Source organism: Musa acuminata, chromosome BXJ2-4 (assembly GCF_036884655.1).
Source record: "Musa acuminata AAA Group cultivar baxijiao chromosome BXJ2-4, Cavendish_Baxijiao_AAA, whole genome shotgun sequence".
Classification (NCBI taxonomy): domain Eukaryota; kingdom Viridiplantae; phylum Streptophyta; class Magnoliopsida; order Zingiberales; family Musaceae; genus Musa; species Musa acuminata.
In genome coordinates this window covers 2,291,299-2,311,726 of record NC_088341.1, presented here as the reverse complement: position 1 = coordinate 2,311,726, position 20,428 = coordinate 2,291,299, and the positions used below count along the sequence as shown (strand labels likewise).

Here is a 20,428-nt window from a genome sequence, read left to right as displayed (position 1 = left end):
TTTATCTTTATGTTGATGATATTATATATATGGGTTCATATAACTCTTTTGTGGTATAATTTAAAAAAAATATGATGAATAAGTTTGAAATATCATATCTAAGTTTACCGACTATTTTCTTAGATTAGAGATGAAGCAATGATCATATGAAAATTTTATTTTATAAAAAAATATGCAATGAATCTATTCAAAAAGTCTAATATAATTAATTAAAAGATGTAACAACTCATGAATGTAAATAAAAAATTAAAACTTTAAAATAATATATATTTGACAAATGTAAGATGCAACATAAGTTTGGTTGGAGGTTTGATTTATCTAACTTATACTCAACCAAATATTACTTTGTATGCTGATGTTATATCTAGGTTTATGCATAGTCCAAGCAAACATCATCTCGAAGCTATTAAAAAAATTCTATGATATATTATTGGAATTACATATTGTATCATTTGGTACTCTCATAATTATAAATATAAATTATTTGGTTTCACTGATAGTAATTGGGCAAGAGCTTTAGATGATAGAAAGAGAATTTTAAGTAATATTTTTAGTCTTAAATCAAAAGTTATATCTTAGAGTTTAAAGAAGCAAGCAACAACTATATTATCAACATCGGAAGTAGAATATATAGCTGCAACATCAACAACTTGTCAAGAAATATATCTTAGAAGATTTCTTGAAGAACTTCATCAAAAACAAAAAGAGGCAACTAAAATATTTTATGACAATAAAAACACAATTGTAATGACGAAGAATATAACGTTTTATGGAAGAACGAAGCATATAGAGATAAGCTATCATTTCATCCAGGATCTTATAGTAGATGGAGTCAAAATAATAAAATATTATAACACAGATGAACAAATTGCATATATTCTCACCAAAGTTACTTCTTGATGAGAATCAATGTATATAACTATGATTTAAGGGGGAGTGTTGAGAATTGATTTATAGGTAGTAGTTATGTAAATAGTTGTCATATTCTAAGTATTTATAATTATGCTGTGGCCCATGATGTAAAAATTACGAGAGTAGTTTCTATATCTAATTTGATTATGAGTGATATGATTAGGTGAGATAGTTACCACTGGATCCTATAAATAAGATCATAGTTTACGAAGCAATATAGTGCGTACTTCGAAATGCCATATAAATATTCTTAGTCTTATCTTTTGTTTAATACTATTTTATTTTTTTTAATTACATCATAGTATTTTATTTTTACATTTTTTACAAGTTCCTTGATCCTCCATCCCAACATTAAATTCAAACTCAAATTCAAATGGCTCTTTAATCCGGCACGAAGCCTACGACTTTGGCAGCCACGTGAACTGCTTCGCATCCAAAACTCGGCTACCGGTCACAGAGTGCAACAACCGGTGGCGGGTCATGAATGCACAAGAACAAGCTACAAATCCAACGCAACAACTCCTCAATCTAAAGCTCTAATTTCAGGCTAGCATGATAGCCACAGTTAGAGAGGTCTGAGTGATTCAAGACCTTATCAGTATAGATAGTAATGGAGAACCCTGATCCAACTAAAAGCTACAGATAGAACAACTGGATTTGTTCTACATGGTCAACAAAAAATTGATCAAGCTCAACTGGATTCTCTGACTTTAGTGGTCTCATGGCTTCTGCACTCTTCCTCTGCACCATCTTCTCCTCCGTTCCTTTTACCGAGTTCCAAGTACATCTCCTCGATCATTGGCTTCCACAAGCGAACCCTTGCATTTATGAACCAGTTGGAGACCTGATAACAGCGAAAAAGAATAACAAATAATATATTGGAGAGTGAGACATTAAGACTCGAGATTCAGTTCATCCTAAATGATGCATAGGTAGCTCTTCCATTACCTGGCTCCTCGTCAATCCACTTCTTAGTGCAAGTAAATTTTTCTCTCCGTCACTGGGGTACCTGATAATTTCCATAGCATGGTCCAAGAATGTCAATATTATATACATCATCGATGATTCCTCGTAGAAAATAATTCCAACTTTTAAGAGGTTAATGAGAACACAAGTCTACAACTCACGGGTGAGTGAAGTTTTGGAACATCCATGCCCGCAAGACCGAGACAGATTTTTCAGGCAATCCTCTTTTAGGTCTCCAATCATTCCTTCTTACCTGCTGTAGAGCCCAGTGTCTCTGGAGAAAAGAAGACTCGATGGCTCTCACTCGTCCTTCCTTGCGCTCGCTTTGTTGATTCACCAAGAGGATGCTGCGAGTGATTCTTTCCCTCAGGTTCTTATAGAGCATGCTGATTGTGTGAAGGGCAAAGCCAGAAGAGAATTGAGGAACAGCAGATTTGGTTGCATCATCATATAGAGATATCACACCGTTTACTTCTTCTAAGCACTGCTTATACTTGAGGTCAACCTAATCAACAAGAAAAAGGGCAATGCTGATATTACAAACAAGAAAAATATAAGAAACTCTTGGATGAATGACAGCAAAGACAGTATGTGGCAGAATTAGACGTGTGTCTTCTTACTGAAAGGCATTATCAAATTGAATGAGCAACAAGTAAGGTGAAGAAATAATTGATCCATGGCATATTACTGGCCCATGGCTGTTTCACTCTCATCTTTTGAACTAATTTCATGATTTCTTTCTTTCCTTCCTTTCATGGATCCATCACTTTCATAATTTTTGAGGTAGTCGGGGAGAATCTTTATAGACCGCAGACCAGAAACCAGTTAAAATATCTGATTTGGAGTGACAGCTTAAGGAACTAGGAAACTGACGCTGAGGTTGAATGATCACCAATATAAATCTCTTCGTGCATGTTTTTCGCACATTAATGTGTACTATGTGTAATAAGTTTTGCACACTCTGCTATCCAACATTGTACATGTTCTTTTGTTGGGACATCTACAAAAGGTTTTTTTTTCTTACAGTGATGTAATCTCATTAAATGTATCTACTCATCGAGCCTTCAGCTTTCTTTATCATGACCAATGTTCTGTTGGAGCCATAAACTGTTTTTGTGATGCAAATGTCATTTATTACAGTGTAGAAGGTTTCCCTTGAAGGAATCATAGATTAAGAGACGAGAGATCGACAAAAAAGTACAATACTTGAATAAATTATATGAGATCATGAGTATTTATGGAGACAGATAAGTTGTGAAAAGTAACTGTATCTTTTGTCATGTGATTGTATACCTTCTGTACATGCTAGTGAATTTAGTGGATTCTCTCAATTGAACAAAATGGGGATCAAATATCTACACATGCACATGCATGCTTGTGCATTCTCATTTATACACAAATGTATATACTTACAGCAAAAGTCATGTAAGGGCAATCTACAAAGTTAACTTTTCTTGCACATGAACTTATTGGTAGTTTGAAAGTCAATGACCCAATTCTTGATGTGATCCAACACCCTCTGAATAAGTGCAAATCAAATTTCAGAAGTCATAAGATTTCAAGTTTGTTTCCTTTGCTCATCCATTTAAAGTATAGCAAAAAAGATGGACGTCGATGAGAGATAAAATGAAGCACAACACGAACTACTTTTGACTGCAAATCTATTTAAACAGTATGTAGCATAATACTAATGAAAAGTCAACGTACCAATTGAAGCATAGTCAGCAGCTGAGACTTCTCCCTGGTAGTTTCAAGGGCTTGCAATTTTTCGACATGGTCCTGGGAATCAATGTCTCCAAATGAAGACTGGAAATCCATGGATCTTGTAATGACAAGTCCTCTTTCACTGGAGCAACTAGAGGAGAAAGAAATCCCACTCAGTGATTCATCTAACTGGATATAGCTCGAAACCTCAGAGAGTATTTGTTGAGTCACACTAAAATATCTTGATGTCAGTATCCCATACAGATTAACAGGACCACTGCATGCAGAGAACTCCTGAATGCCAGGGCAGTGTTGATCATTTCCTAGCTCAGTTCCAGTTCGCAACTGCACATCATGCAAAGAATTGACGACAAGAGAGTATTCTCCTAACTCATCAGAACAGTATCTACTGTTCTTTGGTGGCACCTGATCTATTCCAGAGCAATTAATTTCTGAGAACTGGTCAGAGATATCTAGCATTTTGCTCATAGAAGGTCTGGAGGAGCCAAGACTAAGAGACAATTCATTAGAGGGAGTGTAGTAACTAAGAAATTTTGGAGTAAGTATATCCGAACACAACTCAGGCTTTGAGAATTCCTTGATATAACAAGAAGGATGAACTATGCTTGTTGTAGAAGAAGGAACCTGATGTTTAAGAGTTTCATCAGAATACCTTACATAGTCAAATTGCTTATTCAAGCTACCGCCAGTTTTGGATGCTAGAACTTCAGTAACATTTTGCATGGCCAAAACGTTGAAATTGTTTCTGGGCATAGAAATTTTCATCTCTTGCAATGGAAATGATGCAGAGGAAGAGAGATTGACAGTCAAAAAATCTTCCTCTAAGCCATTTGTGTCAGCCACATTGTACTGAAGTGGCATAGATGATAGCAGAGGCACTTCAGTTTGCTCCTCAAGTTCGTTCTTCCCCACATAGTCATCAATGGTAGCATATCCAACCGGTGTCAAAAAACCACCATAGTATGCTGGAGAAACATTGTTCTGGCTTTCTTCCTGCAGTGATGGAAACAAAGTATTGCCACTCATTCTCTGTTCATGGAAGTTTTGATCTTTGATACCTGGCTGACTTGTTGAGCCTGAAAAAAAGAGTGATGCGATTGTGTCCATCGAAACATGATTATGATCTGTCATTGATAAGCCAGAATTCAGAATATCTTTCTCCATCTAACAGGAAGCTTAAAAATTGCAGAGTGCTTAAACACAACCAGCAGGAGCCTATTGATATAAAACTTGGTTCAGCAATACCTAATTCTCATCTCTAGTCTCATTACCAGAACCCATGTTATGCCAAGACTTGGATCATTTGTGCTTCTCGTTACATAATACTGGATATAGGCATTACTCTGCAACTCTTTCATAATAATCCTTCCATTTAGTGCGAGATTATGATTCAAGGTTCAATGCTCTATGACATAGAGCTGTAAGAACTTAAAGTTGTTAATACCAGACATAAAAATTAGTAAAAACATAGAATCTGAAAGATATTTGCATCAAGTCAAGCTATAACTCGTCGTCATGGTATTAATGGATCTAGAACAATGCTCTGGTACAGATACAATATAAAAACAGCAAAGAGTTTTGGGCCAAACAAGGCATGCAAATCTGTGACTTGGAAAAACCTTAGCTAATGACAATACCAAATATACCAGCAAAAAAAATAAATATATAGATGTACCACAACATACCATTCTAGGATTCAAGGGACCAAAGTTACACCAAAACACAAAAAAGAAGGGAAACAAAAGAACAATTTTGTTTTGTATAAACAAGATGGCTCTTGGTTTTAATAGACTGTTTCTCTGAACCAATATCTATGTCAACCCATTCAAAGACAGAATGGTATATGATGAGAATTAAAATGGTCCACCTTATCATTCAACACCTCCCACAGGCATAGGCATATATATCCTTCCAATAAACAACATAACCCAACCGTGCCATGCATCACTATTATTAGCCACTAGTTGGCAGCATATTCACACTAAAAATAGTGCCAGAGTTGGCCCAAGCAAATCTTGCTCTTGGAATCTGCAGATTGCTAAGGAAATCATAAGCCTCAACACAATTTTCCAAATCATGAAAGACTAGTGAAGGAATGGTAACTTTGGTTGACTGGTAAGCTAGTGATACAAAACGTTATCCTTTAAAGGACATGAGATGTTGAAGGAATCAACTACTTTAAGTAACAAGTGGTGCCTGTGACAACCATGTATATATGTATATTGTTTTTCTTTCTGGGGAAAGGAAGCAAGGATGTACCGATAGTATTCTGTAAAAATTTGAAAAAAAAAAAAAAAAAAGATGGCATTATGTAACTTTTCGCACATCTAAGTTCAACATATGCATTCAATGCAGTAAAGAAGCAACAACAACATGGAGGCAGCACATATGATAATAGATAGGAAACAAACACAACACTCAAAGATATATGGCTGACTGAATATTTAAAGAGCTTGCAACAAGTTTGAGAAGAAAATACTTCAACAGAAGGATTGAGAAAGCTATTGTGAAATAACAAATGAAAGAAAATGATCCAATTGGACATAACCCTTTTACGATAAATGCAGCACAAAGAACTAGTCGGCTAGGATATCAAAATTTTAAAGAAAATATTCATACATGATGATATTTAAGTCATTAATGAGAACTTCATGTGGATTCAAGATTTAACTCAAGGAACTGACCTCCCTTATGCATATGAAGTGCATTAGCCTGCTGCCTAATGGTAAGGCACAACCAATTTCTTCGCAGATCCTGAGCAGAATAAGAGAAGCGGAAGACTAAATTAGATTGGCACATTTAATCCATTTAGATTCCATAAATACAAACCAAGGGAACCATTCTCTAACTAAAGAAGGAAAAGGGAGAAATCCAATAAAAAGGTCTATAGGAGTGAATCATCTTACAAAGTAAAAGTAAACATGAATCAATCGATAGCTACTTCATTGGGCCGATCGACACAACTCATATAAATAGAGACCAGGAGTTGGCTTTTCTTGTTTCAGAGTGTTCAGATAATTGTTTCACCATACACCTCGAAAAACCAAAGGAAGGGGACCGAAGCAGAAAAAGATTCACTGATGCATTAGGAAAAAGGCCAAAGGAAACACTGCACCAAGTTGTATTCTCTGTTTGATTGATCAACTAGGGTATTTCATAACAGTATATTTCCATAGGCAAGTACGAGACTTGGGCACGAGTTTTTACTTCGAATGACTGGTCTAATAAAATGAAATAAATCAAAAGGTCGATACTAGTAAACTTAAATCTTATTTTGCAAAGAACAAGCACTTTCCCGTAAAGCTTGAGACCAAACCAATCATACCCTCCTCACTTTTACAGCAGAATAGAAAGGGAAGTGCTACAACTTATTCTTCTTATGTAAAACTTGAGAAACCGTACAAAACCATCAGATGAATCACGGGCTCTCCCTTCTATTCACCCGGCCCACAAAATCTAACCAGAAGTTAAAGATGGGAGATTTAAAGAAACTCCTTTTGTAAGACAAAACATGCACAACAAAGCGATCCATAGCAGGGAAAGGCAACCATTTGAAGGTAAGTCCGAGCAGAGGTTAAAAGCTGAGAGGTACGTAGCTCATCAATAATGGAGATGTTAGAAGAAAGGTATAGAGGAGGAGAGACAACGGGAAGAAAGACGAAGCAGAAAAGAGGGGCCATGTGGGAGAAAATCCAAAGAGGTTGGGATTGAGGGAGGAGGTGTAAGCCTTACCTTTACTGCAGGCTTTTTAGGACCCATCCCCATTCTTCCCTCAACTCCTTTGTCTTCCCTTCCACCACTTCTCTCTGCAACAACCATCTCAGCCAAGGTGTCTCCGGAAGCAGCTCTGACCAAATGCTGTGAGTAAGAGTACCACTCCTTTGGCTCAAGGAAGAAATGCTGAGCATGAAAAAGGAAAAAAAAAATGGAAGGTGAATCCAACCAGTGTTTACAGCATCAGAAGATCATATTCGTGAAAGGATAGAACACTGTGATGTCGCCCAATCTAGTGGGCACATAGCCGACATCGATTAAATATGAACTCTATTCTTAGGCATTGAGGCCCCACATTATGATCATACAGGTGCTGCATTATTAGTTTCAGGTGGTGCCTATAGTCACTGAGATTTTGTATGATCTTTACTTTTCGATTTACATATATATTCGATATTGCAATAAATTGATCAAGCAGTGAATTTTTAGTGTCATGTTCTATAAAATAAATACCAGTAGGCAAACCGAGACAAGCCAGGGATCATGCCATCTCCAAGTGAAATGCCATGCTACAGCTCGAGTTAGGAACATGTTGCTATCTTTTGGAGGAAAAGCATATCATAACATGGATGAGTGTTGGTCACAGTGATGAGGAAAAAATAGAGATGCAGGGAAGCTAAGTTGCAGGGTATGTTGGGTTAGGCAATGACTCAAGTTGAGAGCAATCAGAATTCGGTCCAAAATAAAGCATAATTCTACAAGTTGAGAGATCGATATAGTTCAGCTTGTATATGGACGTAGAACATCAAACTACAACATGGCGTACAGCAATTTCATCAAACACATAAAGTGCATTGTGATGGTTCATGGAGTTCTAGTAGGTGCAAGTTTCTAACCTTAAACGAAAAGTAGTCATTCTGTCATGCAAAAATGTAGTAAATTGAATTCATGTTCAGTGTCTCGATCAAATCAAACACATTGCATTTCCACCGAAAGAAAGTAGAGGACAAGAAATACGTATCAGTCGTCCAATCAAGACAGTTTTCTTCATGTTGAATCGAATCACCAGTCTTCTCCTCGAGAGTACTCAGATGCGTCAACTGCCAAATCTTGCTCTGTTTCCTTGTCTCACTGCATACTGTTTCTTTCTGTTCTCCTGGTCCTCTTCTTGGAACTGGTTTTGGTGGTGCTGCGTGTCTTCTTCCCCTCCTTTTTATGCAGAGTGCCGCCAGATTACTACCAGTGGGCGCATGGAAGCCATGTCCAGCCAAGTACGTGATGTGTGATCCATCACGCGTCAATCGTCGTGGCCGCATCCGATTTAGGTAGAGTCACATCTATTGCATTAGGGAAATGATGGACATGATTGTTGTGAAGTGGTGAGCAAAGAACCAAGAACATATCCTTCACATCAGAGCACAAATCACACTGTGAGATTCCCCATCTGCTTCAGCTTTTCTGACCTTTGCAGGGAAGACTCGAAGAGGTCACGGGAGAGGAACATACGGAACTACAGGGGACTCTGTTACTGCATCAGGAACATACGGAACTACAGATCCTGCATCGAAATGCGCGTCATCCCCAGGAGTCCGGTCCCAACTTATGAAAGCTGAAAGATCGAATGGCAGAATCTTTATATGATTTGTTGATCATCTGAGATGTACAGTATATTCGTCAGGGGTTCTATTGCGAGTTGCAATTACGATTGCCCAGAGATGGAAGTCAAGCTGCATCCGGATAATTGAATCTGATCAAGAACACCACGCCTTGAACATGATCATCGGTAGGCCATGGTCTCAACAGATGACAGGCGGTGAGAGGAGCAACAGTTTCTTTCTCCTATGATGAAGCAGATCATCGTCAGCCGAGGGTGAGCCTCGTCAAATGCCTCGGCGACCCCCATGCACGCATGCATGGCGCGTGTACACTCCTCCTTCGCCTGTTCCCGCAACCGCCGACGCCGGAAGTGGATTCGCCGCTCTATAAACACCGGTCTGCGGTCCTCCTCCACGCATCGTTGCATCTGAGTGTGATTCGATAGCCAGATCGAGGAAGCAACCGAGGGGAAATGGATCAGCTGGGGCAAGCCGCAGGCCAAGCTCAGGTGAGAGCACAGACATGCAAGGCCTCTGTGCGTGAAAGTTAAAGACCACCGTCATTCGCAGACTGCAGTTGGTTCTACTCTTCCTCTTTTTGTGTGCAGCCGAAGAAGGATGAGACGATGAACGAAGCATCTGTTCTATTCATTTTGCAGTCGTTTATCCATCTGTGAATTCTCTCTACACTTTGCCTTGAGGAATCGAGTGAGTGCAGACTGGGGGATCAAATGAGGAACATGGCACAAGGGGCTGCCGGTGCGATGAATAACGCTGTGGGCATGGGAGGCAGCGACGCCCCTACTTAATAAACATCTGGATCTCTAAACCACATATATATATATGTATGTATTGAGCAGAACATATGAAACAAGTTTGTCTCCTCAGATCAACTGACACAAAACGGAACAAGAATGGGAAACACTATGATCAAGTTTAAGAATGTTCAAAGTGTAAGATGTTTTGGACTGAAAATATACCTTGTGAAGTTGCTTTATCAAATATATATGAACATGAAGGGCATGTGAATACCCTGACCTAATGGTACCAAAAACACACCGTTGACTATAATGTCTCTTCAACTATGGAAGCATATTTATTGGTAAAATCCATCAGAATTTGGATTCATGTCTCGAAATCAACATATGGTGGTCTTTCTTTCTGTATGGAAGAACTCTGGAAAGTAGTGCTCCTTCAGGAGGTGGAGTCAGGTGATCCGTATCCCCAAGGGTTCTTTTTCGCCCAGTTCCATTGATCCCGACACATTTCCTCGATGCCGTACTTTGCCCTGCAATGGCACATTCATTGTTGAATTAAAATACTGGTGGCTAAGATGTAAAGAAATAAAATCTTATCTACAGCAACTCAGGCAATTACGTACTTCCACTTTAGCTCCTTCTCTGCTTTTCTGGTAGATGCATATAAAATTTCAGCATCACCAGGTCGTCTTCCAGCTTTAACCACGGGAATTTTCTGAGAGGATCTTAATGTCAAAAGTTGCAGAAGAAGAAATATAGCAAATAGCAGGTTAAGTAGAGCAGCTTATATCATCTCCTGGAATCATCCCTAAGCTTAAAAGGTAAACTGTTGGTAGAAAATTACGAGGCGTGGTGGGTTGATGAATACCTTTCCGGAAGTCTTCTCAAATGCTGCCACCATTTCCAAGACAGATGTTCCCTTCCCAGTTCCTAGATTATAGACTTCACAACCTGCTCATAGGAAAACACTTCATAACAACATAGATAGCATGGTCTTAACTAGTTACAATTGATGGTTTGGCAAATATCCCAAGAAGACCTACAGATGCATTTAGTGTTGTTGTTAAGTGTTCATTTGTCAACTTTAACTCCATTCTGATGATACAATTGGCTTGTTCACATTTTTCAATCCAATTTGATTAAAATATTCAGGTGAAAATGTAAAAAAAAAAAGGTTACAAAGGATCCATCACCATGCAATACATATAATTTATAGTAATCAGCAAATGCTAATTTGCCCATTCATGAGACCATGCTCATGAGAATAGAAAGATACTCTAGTTAAATTGCAAGGGAACATTTTGTGCAACCTTTGCTTTTCTCCTAAAATGTTGCACTTTTTTTTTGTTTGGTTAATATACATGACAAAGTTCTAATATATAAATTATAGAGCAAAAAGTATGAAAGAAAATGAGCAAGATGAGTGTAATGTGAAATTTTGCATACGCACCAAGATTGGAGGACTTGAAGAGCTTCTGCAGGGCTGCAATATGTCCATCTGCTAGATCAACCACATGAATATAATCCCTTACCTGAGATAATCATTTAACGTTGATAAGAATAGAAATCACGAAAACAAACATTAAAGCCCAAAGAATTATGCCCCATTGATCCTAATCAAAGTGCTTTCAAGATCAGTCATGCAAGCAAAATGTTCATTTTACAGAATACTAATTTTCAAATAAACAGCATTGTTAACCCAGAAAACTAGTAAAAATTAGGTTCCAACACTGTATGCTTCGCTAAACTATTTAAGACACTAAAAAAAATCAGAGAAAAACAAGAAATTCATAATCTAAAATGTATCCCTCAACGCAATTTGACAAAGAAATTCCAGTAAAGAACTTAAGAAGATGCTATGGGCACCGATTTTTTTTCCGACTAAAGAAACTTAATTTGTTTAAAGCCTCATGTTCCTGGTTGTGATTTTGTTGAAACAGCGTCCACTTACAGCACAAGCTAGTTAGTATTTCTAGTGCTTAGTACATGTACATACATACATAGATATAATTAGTGTACATAAATCAGAAGGTTGAGTACCAGATATCCAACCACATCTACTATCTGACAAATGCAACATGCGAAACTCTTTTCATAAGCAGATAAATAATGTTTCGATAATAGAATCAATGACAGACATGAAGATGAGCTGTAGAGAATTGGCAAAGGATAAAACCACTTATATGAAATCATGTCAATAAACTTAATCAAAGTCATATAAATGGGCTAAATCAATCACAACTTGGAGCAAAATAGAGAAAAGACAATACTCCTGTGCCGTCTTTGGTTGAATAATCATTTCCAAATACTGTAAGAGCAGGTCTCCTCCCAACAGCTACTTGTTGTACAAAAGGCATTAGATTATTGGGGAATCCACGAGGATCTTCACCAATATTTCCACTAGGATGAGCTCCAATGGGATTGAAGTATCTCAGTAATATTATGTTCCAATCCTTATCTGCGCGATGGATATCACGACAAATGTCTTCGATCATAAGCTGCACTCATTATTTAAAATTATTAGCCTTGAAAAAATTGGTACCCAAATTAGCCACGGTAGGAACAGATGAAGAAACCTTAGTTCGTCCATACGGGTTCATAGCGCATAAAGGGGATTCTTCTGTACAGGGAACTTTTTTTGGCCATCCATAAACAGTAGCTGATGATGAAAATACAAGCTGCAAAAAAATTAATGTTAGTGACCAAATGCTTTTATGATTAAATGGGCTAAAAATTTACGTAAGAAAAAAATTATCAGAATCATTCGGGCAAAACAGATTAGTATCCTCACTAAAAATCGCTAAGTTAGAAGGCCAATGGCAACTTTTTACAATAATATATCTGTGAGCCAAAGGTAGGATGATGCTTGAAATAAGAAAACTTTGAAGAACACAACCACCAGTCATATGAGCGCATGGCCAAATTTAGTTGCAAGGAAAGTGAAAACAAGAAGAATGATTTGGAATAGTTGATGATAGAGCATAACTTAACAAGAGATGAAGGAAAAAAGTGACAAGTAATCTATGACAAAATAAGCCCTTGTTTCTCAACTTCTTAAAAGAAGCTTCTATTGGACTACTTGCAGCAAAAAAATCCTAAGAAATTAACCACCGAAGTTATATACCGAGTGATACACAAACTGATTTGCCAGGCAAAATGTACTTCTGGGATGTGCAGTAAAAGTCATACAGAGTACAATTATTTATCTTAATTAACTTGGTTGTGATGTCTATTCAACAAAAAAATAACTTTGTGCATATCATCACAAGAACTTCATATTCAAAGATTTTTATGGATTTCTAATGTCCCTTTTACTGTAAAGTCTTGGGCCACAAACATAGTGTGAGAATACCTTTTTGCATCCGTGCCGAACCATTGCTTCCAAAAGCGCGATGGTGCCAATAATGTTATTATTGTAGTACAGCAAAGGTTTCTGAACACTTTCACCCACAGCCTTAAGCCCAGCAAAGTGAACAACAGCATCGAACCTGCAAAGCAAATTACGAGCATAGGTGAATATCTTAACACAATAATTCATATTACAAAAAAAAATTACCAATGTCAAAAATAACAAAGTATGGTTATTTATGTTGAAGATTGTAAGAAGTTGTGTCCTGATATAAATTTTGGCACTCCTCTACAGTGAAAATGAAAGAAAAGCTGAGGTGTAGTTTTCCTTTTCTACATTGATAAGAGTATGCATAGAAATCTGTTCTTTACAAATTCTTTACGCGGATATGTAACATCCAGCATTAAAATTAATACAACAGTCATATGTGACCCCCATCAAACAGAACTAAAATTAAATGCGACAGCTTACAAATGAAGCTTGAATTCCTACTATTTTGTTGGATGAGTGTCATCGTACTATTTCTCGAAACCACATCATTTTCCTCCCCATTCAGTCATGTCCTCAAAACAATAAAGAAAAGAAAACTGCAAAGCAAACCACCGTCCAAAAACTAGTTAAGCAGCCTCTATAGAGGTCTACAGACGCCTCGCCACATGCAGGTTTAAGGTTGCACAATAAACCCAGCGGAGGAGGCAATCTTGTGCACTGAGCTGCCCTTGCGTCTACGCAACATTTAGTAGTATGGTGTAGCACATCTGATTTGATGTGCTATCATGGGAGCTCAGAAACAAAGATTTTTTCATCAAAAGATGGTGATTTGAATTTTGAAGGAAAAATGACAAATTTTTTAAGACAATAATTGAAGGTCACAAGCTAACTATGTTCATTTAGAAAACCTTACTTTGTTGAAGCAAAAAGTTTATCCAATGCATCCTTGTCTCGTAGATCAATCTGCAGAGGCATAGAATTTCTTAAGAAACCAAACTCACATGATATGTCTTGCAATATGTTATTCAATATTTGCTCCAACTAGACAGGAAAAAAGAACATGGTTTAAAGAAAATTTAATTGTCAATATCTGCAAAATAATCAGACAACACATATTCGTATTGAAGCATTATTTTCATAAATTTTCCAAGGCTACTCAAGAATCAACACAAGCCATACATATATGTGAAAAACAAGAAAATATGGAAACTTGATATGAAGTTATCAAGAAATACAAACCATACAGAGAAGACTTTAAACAGCCTCCATGAAACATTCCAAAGTTAGAAGTAAAAATGGTGATGGAGCACCAATATTTTCAAGTCAAATCAGAAGTCTTTATTGTGGATGCACCCAGATTGCTTGTTGAAGAAATAATAATAATAATAATTAGCAAAAATAATCCAGGCTTCATCTGGTCATAGAAGAAAGAGACTGGTGGTCCAAATGCATCATATATCTAGAATTAGTGATGCATAGTACATCAACCACAATTTGATTAGCAAGAATGGGCAATGAGAATAAGGTTAGTGGTATGAGCATAACAGTACCTGACCATTAAAGAGCTTCCATGAACCATTCCAAAGTTAGAATCAGGAATGTTGGTGGAGCACCAATATTTTCGAGTTAAATCAGAAGTCCTTATTGTGGATGCACCTTAGGTTGCTTATTGAAGAAATATAAAATAAAAATAATAATTAGCAAAAATAATCCAGGTTTGATCTGGTCATAGAAGAAAGAGACTGGTGGTCCAAATCCATCATATATTTAGAATTAGTGATGCATAGTACATCAACCACTATAACGTATAAGCAAACTTGCTATGCGGTCATAGGAGATGCACAACTTGATTAGCAAGAATGGGCAATGACAATAAGGTAAGTGGTATGGGCATAGCAGTTCCTAACCATTAAAGTTGAAGAACTACAACCAGAGGCCACAAAAATCATCCTAATAATTAAAGTTGAAGAAAACCGAAGCCATCAATCCAATAGGGTAAGCGGAATAATAGACAAACGTAACCCACCAATTGGTTAACCCTTAGAAAGAATTAATCTGAATCCATAGTTCGTAACAGAAGCACGAATGTTCCGAGCACTCCACGCTTGAAACGACAGAGGACCAAATACGAAACAACTTCAATCGAGAAGACACGTACAAAAATCCAATCTTGCACAACCAGGTCCACAAATCTCGAAGAACTCATCCATCCAATCGAGAAAACCTAAACTTCAGCGCCGAATGTTCATGGACGGAACAAGAGAACAAGGATGGTACCCGATGGAAGGTCAAGTTCTTGCCGTACTTGCCCGCGAGCGCAGTCACACGCTCGACAGCGACCTCGGAGGAGTTATCGAGGTTGTCCACCACGACGACCCCGAACCCGGCAAGGAGAAGCTGCAGCACGGTGTGGCTGCCGATGTAGCCGGCGCCACCCGTGACCAGGATTCTCCTCGCCATGCCCGATGGCCCAAGGAGCGACACAGATCGAAAACCGCGGGGTGCGAAAGAAAAGTAAAGGAAGGGTTTTAAGGCCCCAAAAGGAGAAAGTCGATAAAAAGAAACGGCGTGGAAGGGAGGAGGAGGGCGACGGAAGCGGAGGGGAACGAGCGGACGCGATTCCGAGGGGAGGAAGAAGCGGGTATATATACCCTCGGGTTACACTCGATGCCACGTCCCATCAGGAAGAAGCGATGCGCCTTACTCATTATTCTCTCTCCAAACGACTTGACTCGACTCATCTACCATCACTTGGGTTCACGGATTCACTTTCTGTATGTCAATTCAAGTCCAAATAATATGTATGTTGACTCGATTTGGACTCGACGTAAAATATAACCGATCCATTTTGGGGGCGGATGGAGAGGAACGCGGAGTGTCTCCGTAGTTTTGGGGCTTCGGATCTCGATCTACGTGTAGTGGTTAGGAAAATAACCGATCCATCAAGGCCACGACGTTAATTCCGAGTATATTTTAGCTTGATGCAATCGTCGCTGTAGCGGGGTCAGTCATTTGCTTACCAAGTGAAGTGTTGCGGCACCCAATTGGCTCTTCAATCGAGCATCATCACATGCATCACTTGCATACCTTCGGTTAAGTTGTAATCTCGCATCGAAATCAATCATGCTCGTGCATGCATGGAGTATCGATCTAAAAGAGCCACCGCACCCGTAGGAATGCACGTGACCGAACTTAAAGAAAAGGAAGGAGTACGTTGTGATATCTGTCGTCTTTCTCATCAAGCATACCAAAAGGAACGACTAATAATAATTGATAAGGTGATGAGTCTTGTGACGAATTCTTCTGCTGACTTGTTTATTTCCTTCGCTTTTTGCCGTCTTAATTAAAGCTTGTAGGTGTCGGTGAGACGTCCAGAACAAACCGTTAGATTTCACATCCATGCATTGAACTCGGTGCGGCGGTAATAGTTATAGCTCGGCTTCTCAACTGCACCGGGCTCCAAGGGGCATCCGCACCGCCCATCAGATCCTTGTGCGAATCACGAGGTGGAGGCCTTTTAAGTTATATAGCAATTAAAGAAAACAGGATACACCGACACAGGATGATCCATCGGGGCCCACGCGAGGCTTCTCGGTGATGCGAGAGCCCGAAAGCCCAGATCTGTTCGTGGGCCGATCTAGAATCGAGGCGAAGTGGTTGACTCAACCCATCAAGGAAACATTCGTTTGACTTGAATCCGACCCGATCCATGACGGTGACCCAACCTGACGTTTGAATTCGAGGAACCCACCATCCGGCCCGCCGAAATCGTCGAAATGGGGCCCCGTTCCTCATCGATGGGTCCGGACCATCAGCCGCCATCCACTTCCGCTTCACCGCCTCCAATCTCGCGCCCGGTGTACACACCGCCCTCGTTTTCCACCAACCGCCATTGAAATCCAAGCGGCGTCCGTTTCCACGCCCTTCTATTGATTTAAATTTCAAAAGGCCCCGTCCCCTTCGGCTCCACAGTCTGCGAACAAAACGCCTCGGCCGCTCCTCTCGTGTAAGACCACTTCGAGCCCCTCCTTACCACAATCGAACAACGCATCCAATGGCGCCCGGTGAGCGTGCCCTCCGCCATCCGATGGGCCACGCCCCTCCTTGGCCTGTAACCGAGCACCCGATGGCCGAGATGCAGCAGAACGACACCCTCCCCGTCAGCGACGTCGTCGGCCTCTCCGCGATGCAGCACTTCCTCCTCGGCAGCAGCGCCGACCTGGACCTCGCGGCCGACGAATACGCCTGCGACGAGTTCCGGATGTACGAGTTTAAGGTGCGGCGGTGCCCCCGCGGGCGGGTGCACGACTGGACCGAGTGCCCCTACGCCCACTCGGGAGAGAAAGCGCGACGGCGCGATCCCCGCCGGTTCCAGTACTCCGGCTCCCCATGCCCAGACTTCCGCCGGGGCGGGGGGTGCCGCCTCGGCGACGCCTGCGATCTCGCCCATGGCGTGTTCGAGACATGGCTCCACCCGGCACGCTACCGGACCCAGCCCTGCAAAGACGGCACCGCATGCAACCGACGCGTGTGCTTTTTCGCTCACACCCCCCAGCAGCTCCGCATCGTCCTGCCCCCGAGCCCGACGTCGTCTGGCAAGATCGGCGTGAACATGTTCTCCTCGCCCACGTCGACGCTGGCGCTCCTGTCGTCGCCGTCAGACGGCTCGCCGCCGTTGTCGCCGCTGGGGGTAGACGATGTATTGGCGGCGATGAGGAACCTGCAGCTTGGGAAGGTTAGGTCGGCGTTGCCGTTCGGTACGCGGAGCGGGTTCGCATCCCCGGCGTCCCTCGAGAGCGATCCAGCGACACGGGGTAGGAGGGCAGCGGCGGCCGTGGCGGACCAGTCTGCGCCCAGACTTCTCGAGGACTGGGGGAGGCAGGAGGAGGCTGCGGAGCCGGCGCCGGACCTGGCATGGGTTTCGGAATTGGTGAAAGATTAAAGGAGTGATCTTTGACATTTTTGTCAATATTTGTTCATAAATAAAATGGAAAAAAGATTGGGAATAATTTTTGTAGTGGAAAGGAAAAAAAAAGGAGGATTTTTCTGGTGGTGAAGACAATAGCTGGAAAAAAAGAGGAGCAATTTTTTCTTTTTCTTTCCTGTGAGGAAGTGAAGAGAAGTTTCTCAATGTGTGCTTTTGTTTATTTTTATTCTGCCCTTTTTTTATATGTATATAAAACTCCTGCAACTTTTTGCTTTGGATCTTAATGTAATCGATGTCAAATAAAGTTTGCGTTGCTGTCATTATCTCGAGAGATGGGGGATCAGATATGATTGAAGACAAAACCATAACCCTGTTATTGATACAGGTGGTGAACATGATGTGGAGCTGTCAGCTTGAAAGAAGATAAAAGAGAATGAAGAAAAAGGTGTGCTGGTATTTGGCAAGTCAGATCTCTAGAAACCTTGTCCCTCTCCGACAAGAACCTTGTGGTATCAAATCCTTTTCCTCCAATACTTTTGTTGCATCAATGACTTGAAACATACATGTTGCAAGAATCCAAAGAACCGGCAATTGTGGTTTCTGCAGGTTACTGCTGATTCATCGCAGTCTTCAGCAAAAAGATCAGCATGGAGAGAGAGAGAGAAGTTGACAGCTCGGGACCAAGGATGTCATTTCCTGGACTCTTTCCATGGAACTTGGTAGCCGAATATGGTTTCCGATGCCAGTAATGACTAGAAACTGTGTTTGGTGATTCCATGGAACTTGAGATTAGGTTGGAAGGGTTGTTTGAAGCACCACAAGCTTCCATTTCCTCTTGACTTGTCCCCATGGAACAATTGAACTACGGTTGGAGAGATAGAATCCAACTTCGTCACTTGTCAACTTTTTTGAAGCGAAATCACTTCACCCACCAGTCCAGCTGGTCAACCAGAAACAAAAGGTGCATTCGCTTCGCAGTCCAGATTGGGATTAGCTTCGATGTGAATGTCCAGAGTGCAGTTAAATGAGGTTGGATCAAATCTTACAGCTTATATACCACCAGAGTGAAGAAGATAATCTATTTGGAAGGTAAAAAGGACAGCATAAGATTTAGCGTTGGAATGATGACTTGTTGGAAAGAAGAAGAAGAACAACAAGCACGACGTGCCGTGCAGTGCGCGGCAAAGCATCCAAGGAATTGCGTTGAGAAAGAACGACGGGTCTGTTTCTGAAACCATGGAAGACTTCGCCTCTGGTTTGGCTTCTTTTTAAGGTGGCATTCATTAAACGGGAAGGAAGGAGCTTAAGGCTTCTTTGCGAGATTATTCCTCTCCAATTATAGACACGACGTATCTTAGTCGATAAAAAATTCTAATCGATGCTCCTATTAAATCAACGAAATTCGAATAAAAATATTTTTAAATATAAATATTTTTTATTATATAAATTATCCTTTCAATTAGAAATCAGCAACTTAGTCAACAAAAAATAAAAAAATCTATTTATAAAAGTTAAAACTAGCACGATAATCATTGATATTTCTTTTCACTTTTTAACTCATATTAGGCTAACTTACTCATCAAAGGGATCGCATGGAAAACCCTATTCTCTTATACGTATAAGTTTAGGTTCGATGATGCATCAATTTGATATCACCTCTCTGATGAACAATTTTAATGAAGGATAAAGTTGTTGCTATAAAACCATGCAAGTGTAAAACCAAAAAAAGCTAATCAACATAAATAAGAGTGATAAAAACACATAAATAAAACCTTGGTACTCTTGATATAATGGACTTATTATCGGTCTTGATATCATTCTTATCTCTTGTCACTGTAACCTCCTACCTCCTCTTTAGGTTTATATAACAAGTAGCAAACCTTATAGTTTCTTTCAGAAACTGGATGAATAAAGGATGTTAGGTGTTGGAATTAGGGAAAAAAAGGGGCTGCGACTAGAAGGACCTCACAACACCACCTCTTCTTTCTTTTACTGTTGCTCTTAGTTAGAGTCTCAACTCTAGGTCGACTCATGACTAGATAAAAGGAATAAGGGCTACTACCTTTAGAGATCAGTTGGAATTTTGATGGAACTCTCTTTATCTTCTCTATCTCAACTAAAGTTTGCTACCCAGTGTTAGATTGGCTTCTAGTTTTGGGATTGTTCAAGAGTGCTACACTCCCTTAGTGTTATAAGTAGAGTGCCTAAGATTCTGACTCCCTTTAAGGCTTAGAGAGTCCTAATATTTTTAAAGACTTAAATTGTTCTAATATCTTTAGGACTTCAAGTATCTTAATATCTCAAAAAGTTGAAGAATCCTAATACCTTTAAGACTTTTTAGGGTCTATGCCCTTAGCTATGTCTTATCCGTTACTGCATGTTATCCAAATCTGAATCATACTCAGATTGAGATTTAGGTCGATGTGATGCTTAGTAGGAGCAGGTCGACTTGGGCTTTGAAGCTTGATTGATGACTTGATTTGGAGTTTGT

General features: G+C 39.9%; 3 protein-coding genes across 3 annotated transcripts; 1 reads left to right on the top strand and 2 right to left on the bottom strand.

The window, feature by feature from the left end:
• Nucleotides 1–1,435: 1,435 nt before the first annotated feature.
• LOC135609449 (homeobox protein ATH1-like) lies at nt 1,436–9,726 on the bottom strand. The gene is made up of 6 exons (XM_065102739.1): nt 7,336–9,726; nt 6,288–6,357; nt 3,586–5,021; nt 2,040–2,383; nt 1,861–1,921; nt 1,436–1,756 (listed from the first exon to the last, which is right to left on the bottom strand). Exons 3-6 carry the CDS (start codon nt 4,765–4,767, stop codon nt 1,604–1,606), a joined length of 1,740 nt encoding a protein of 579 aa, XP_064958811.1. The 5' UTR covers nt 4,768–5,021; nt 6,288–6,357; nt 7,336–9,726; the 3' UTR covers nt 1,436–1,603.
• A 92-nt stretch (nt 9,727–9,818) lies between these two features.
• On the bottom strand, nt 9,819–15,614 carry LOC135609451 (UDP-glucose 4-epimerase 1-like). The gene is made up of 9 exons (XM_065102742.1): nt 15,288–15,614; nt 13,924–13,973; nt 13,023–13,158; nt 12,247–12,348; nt 11,941–12,168; nt 11,121–11,202; nt 10,539–10,621; nt 10,294–10,385; nt 9,819–10,200 (listed from the first exon to the last, which is right to left on the bottom strand). Exons 1-9 carry the CDS (start codon nt 15,468–15,470, stop codon nt 10,107–10,109), a joined length of 1,050 nt encoding a protein of 349 aa, XP_064958814.1. The 5' UTR covers nt 15,471–15,614; the 3' UTR covers nt 9,819–10,106.
• Nucleotides 15,615–17,064: 1,450 nt separating this feature from the next.
• On the top strand, nt 17,065–17,952 carry LOC103980504 (zinc finger CCCH domain-containing protein 20-like). The gene has a single exon (XM_009396943.3). It carries the CDS (start codon nt 17,065–17,067, stop codon nt 17,950–17,952), a length of 888 nt encoding a protein of 295 aa, XP_009395218.2.
• Nucleotides 17,953–20,428: the final 2,476 nt, after the last annotated feature.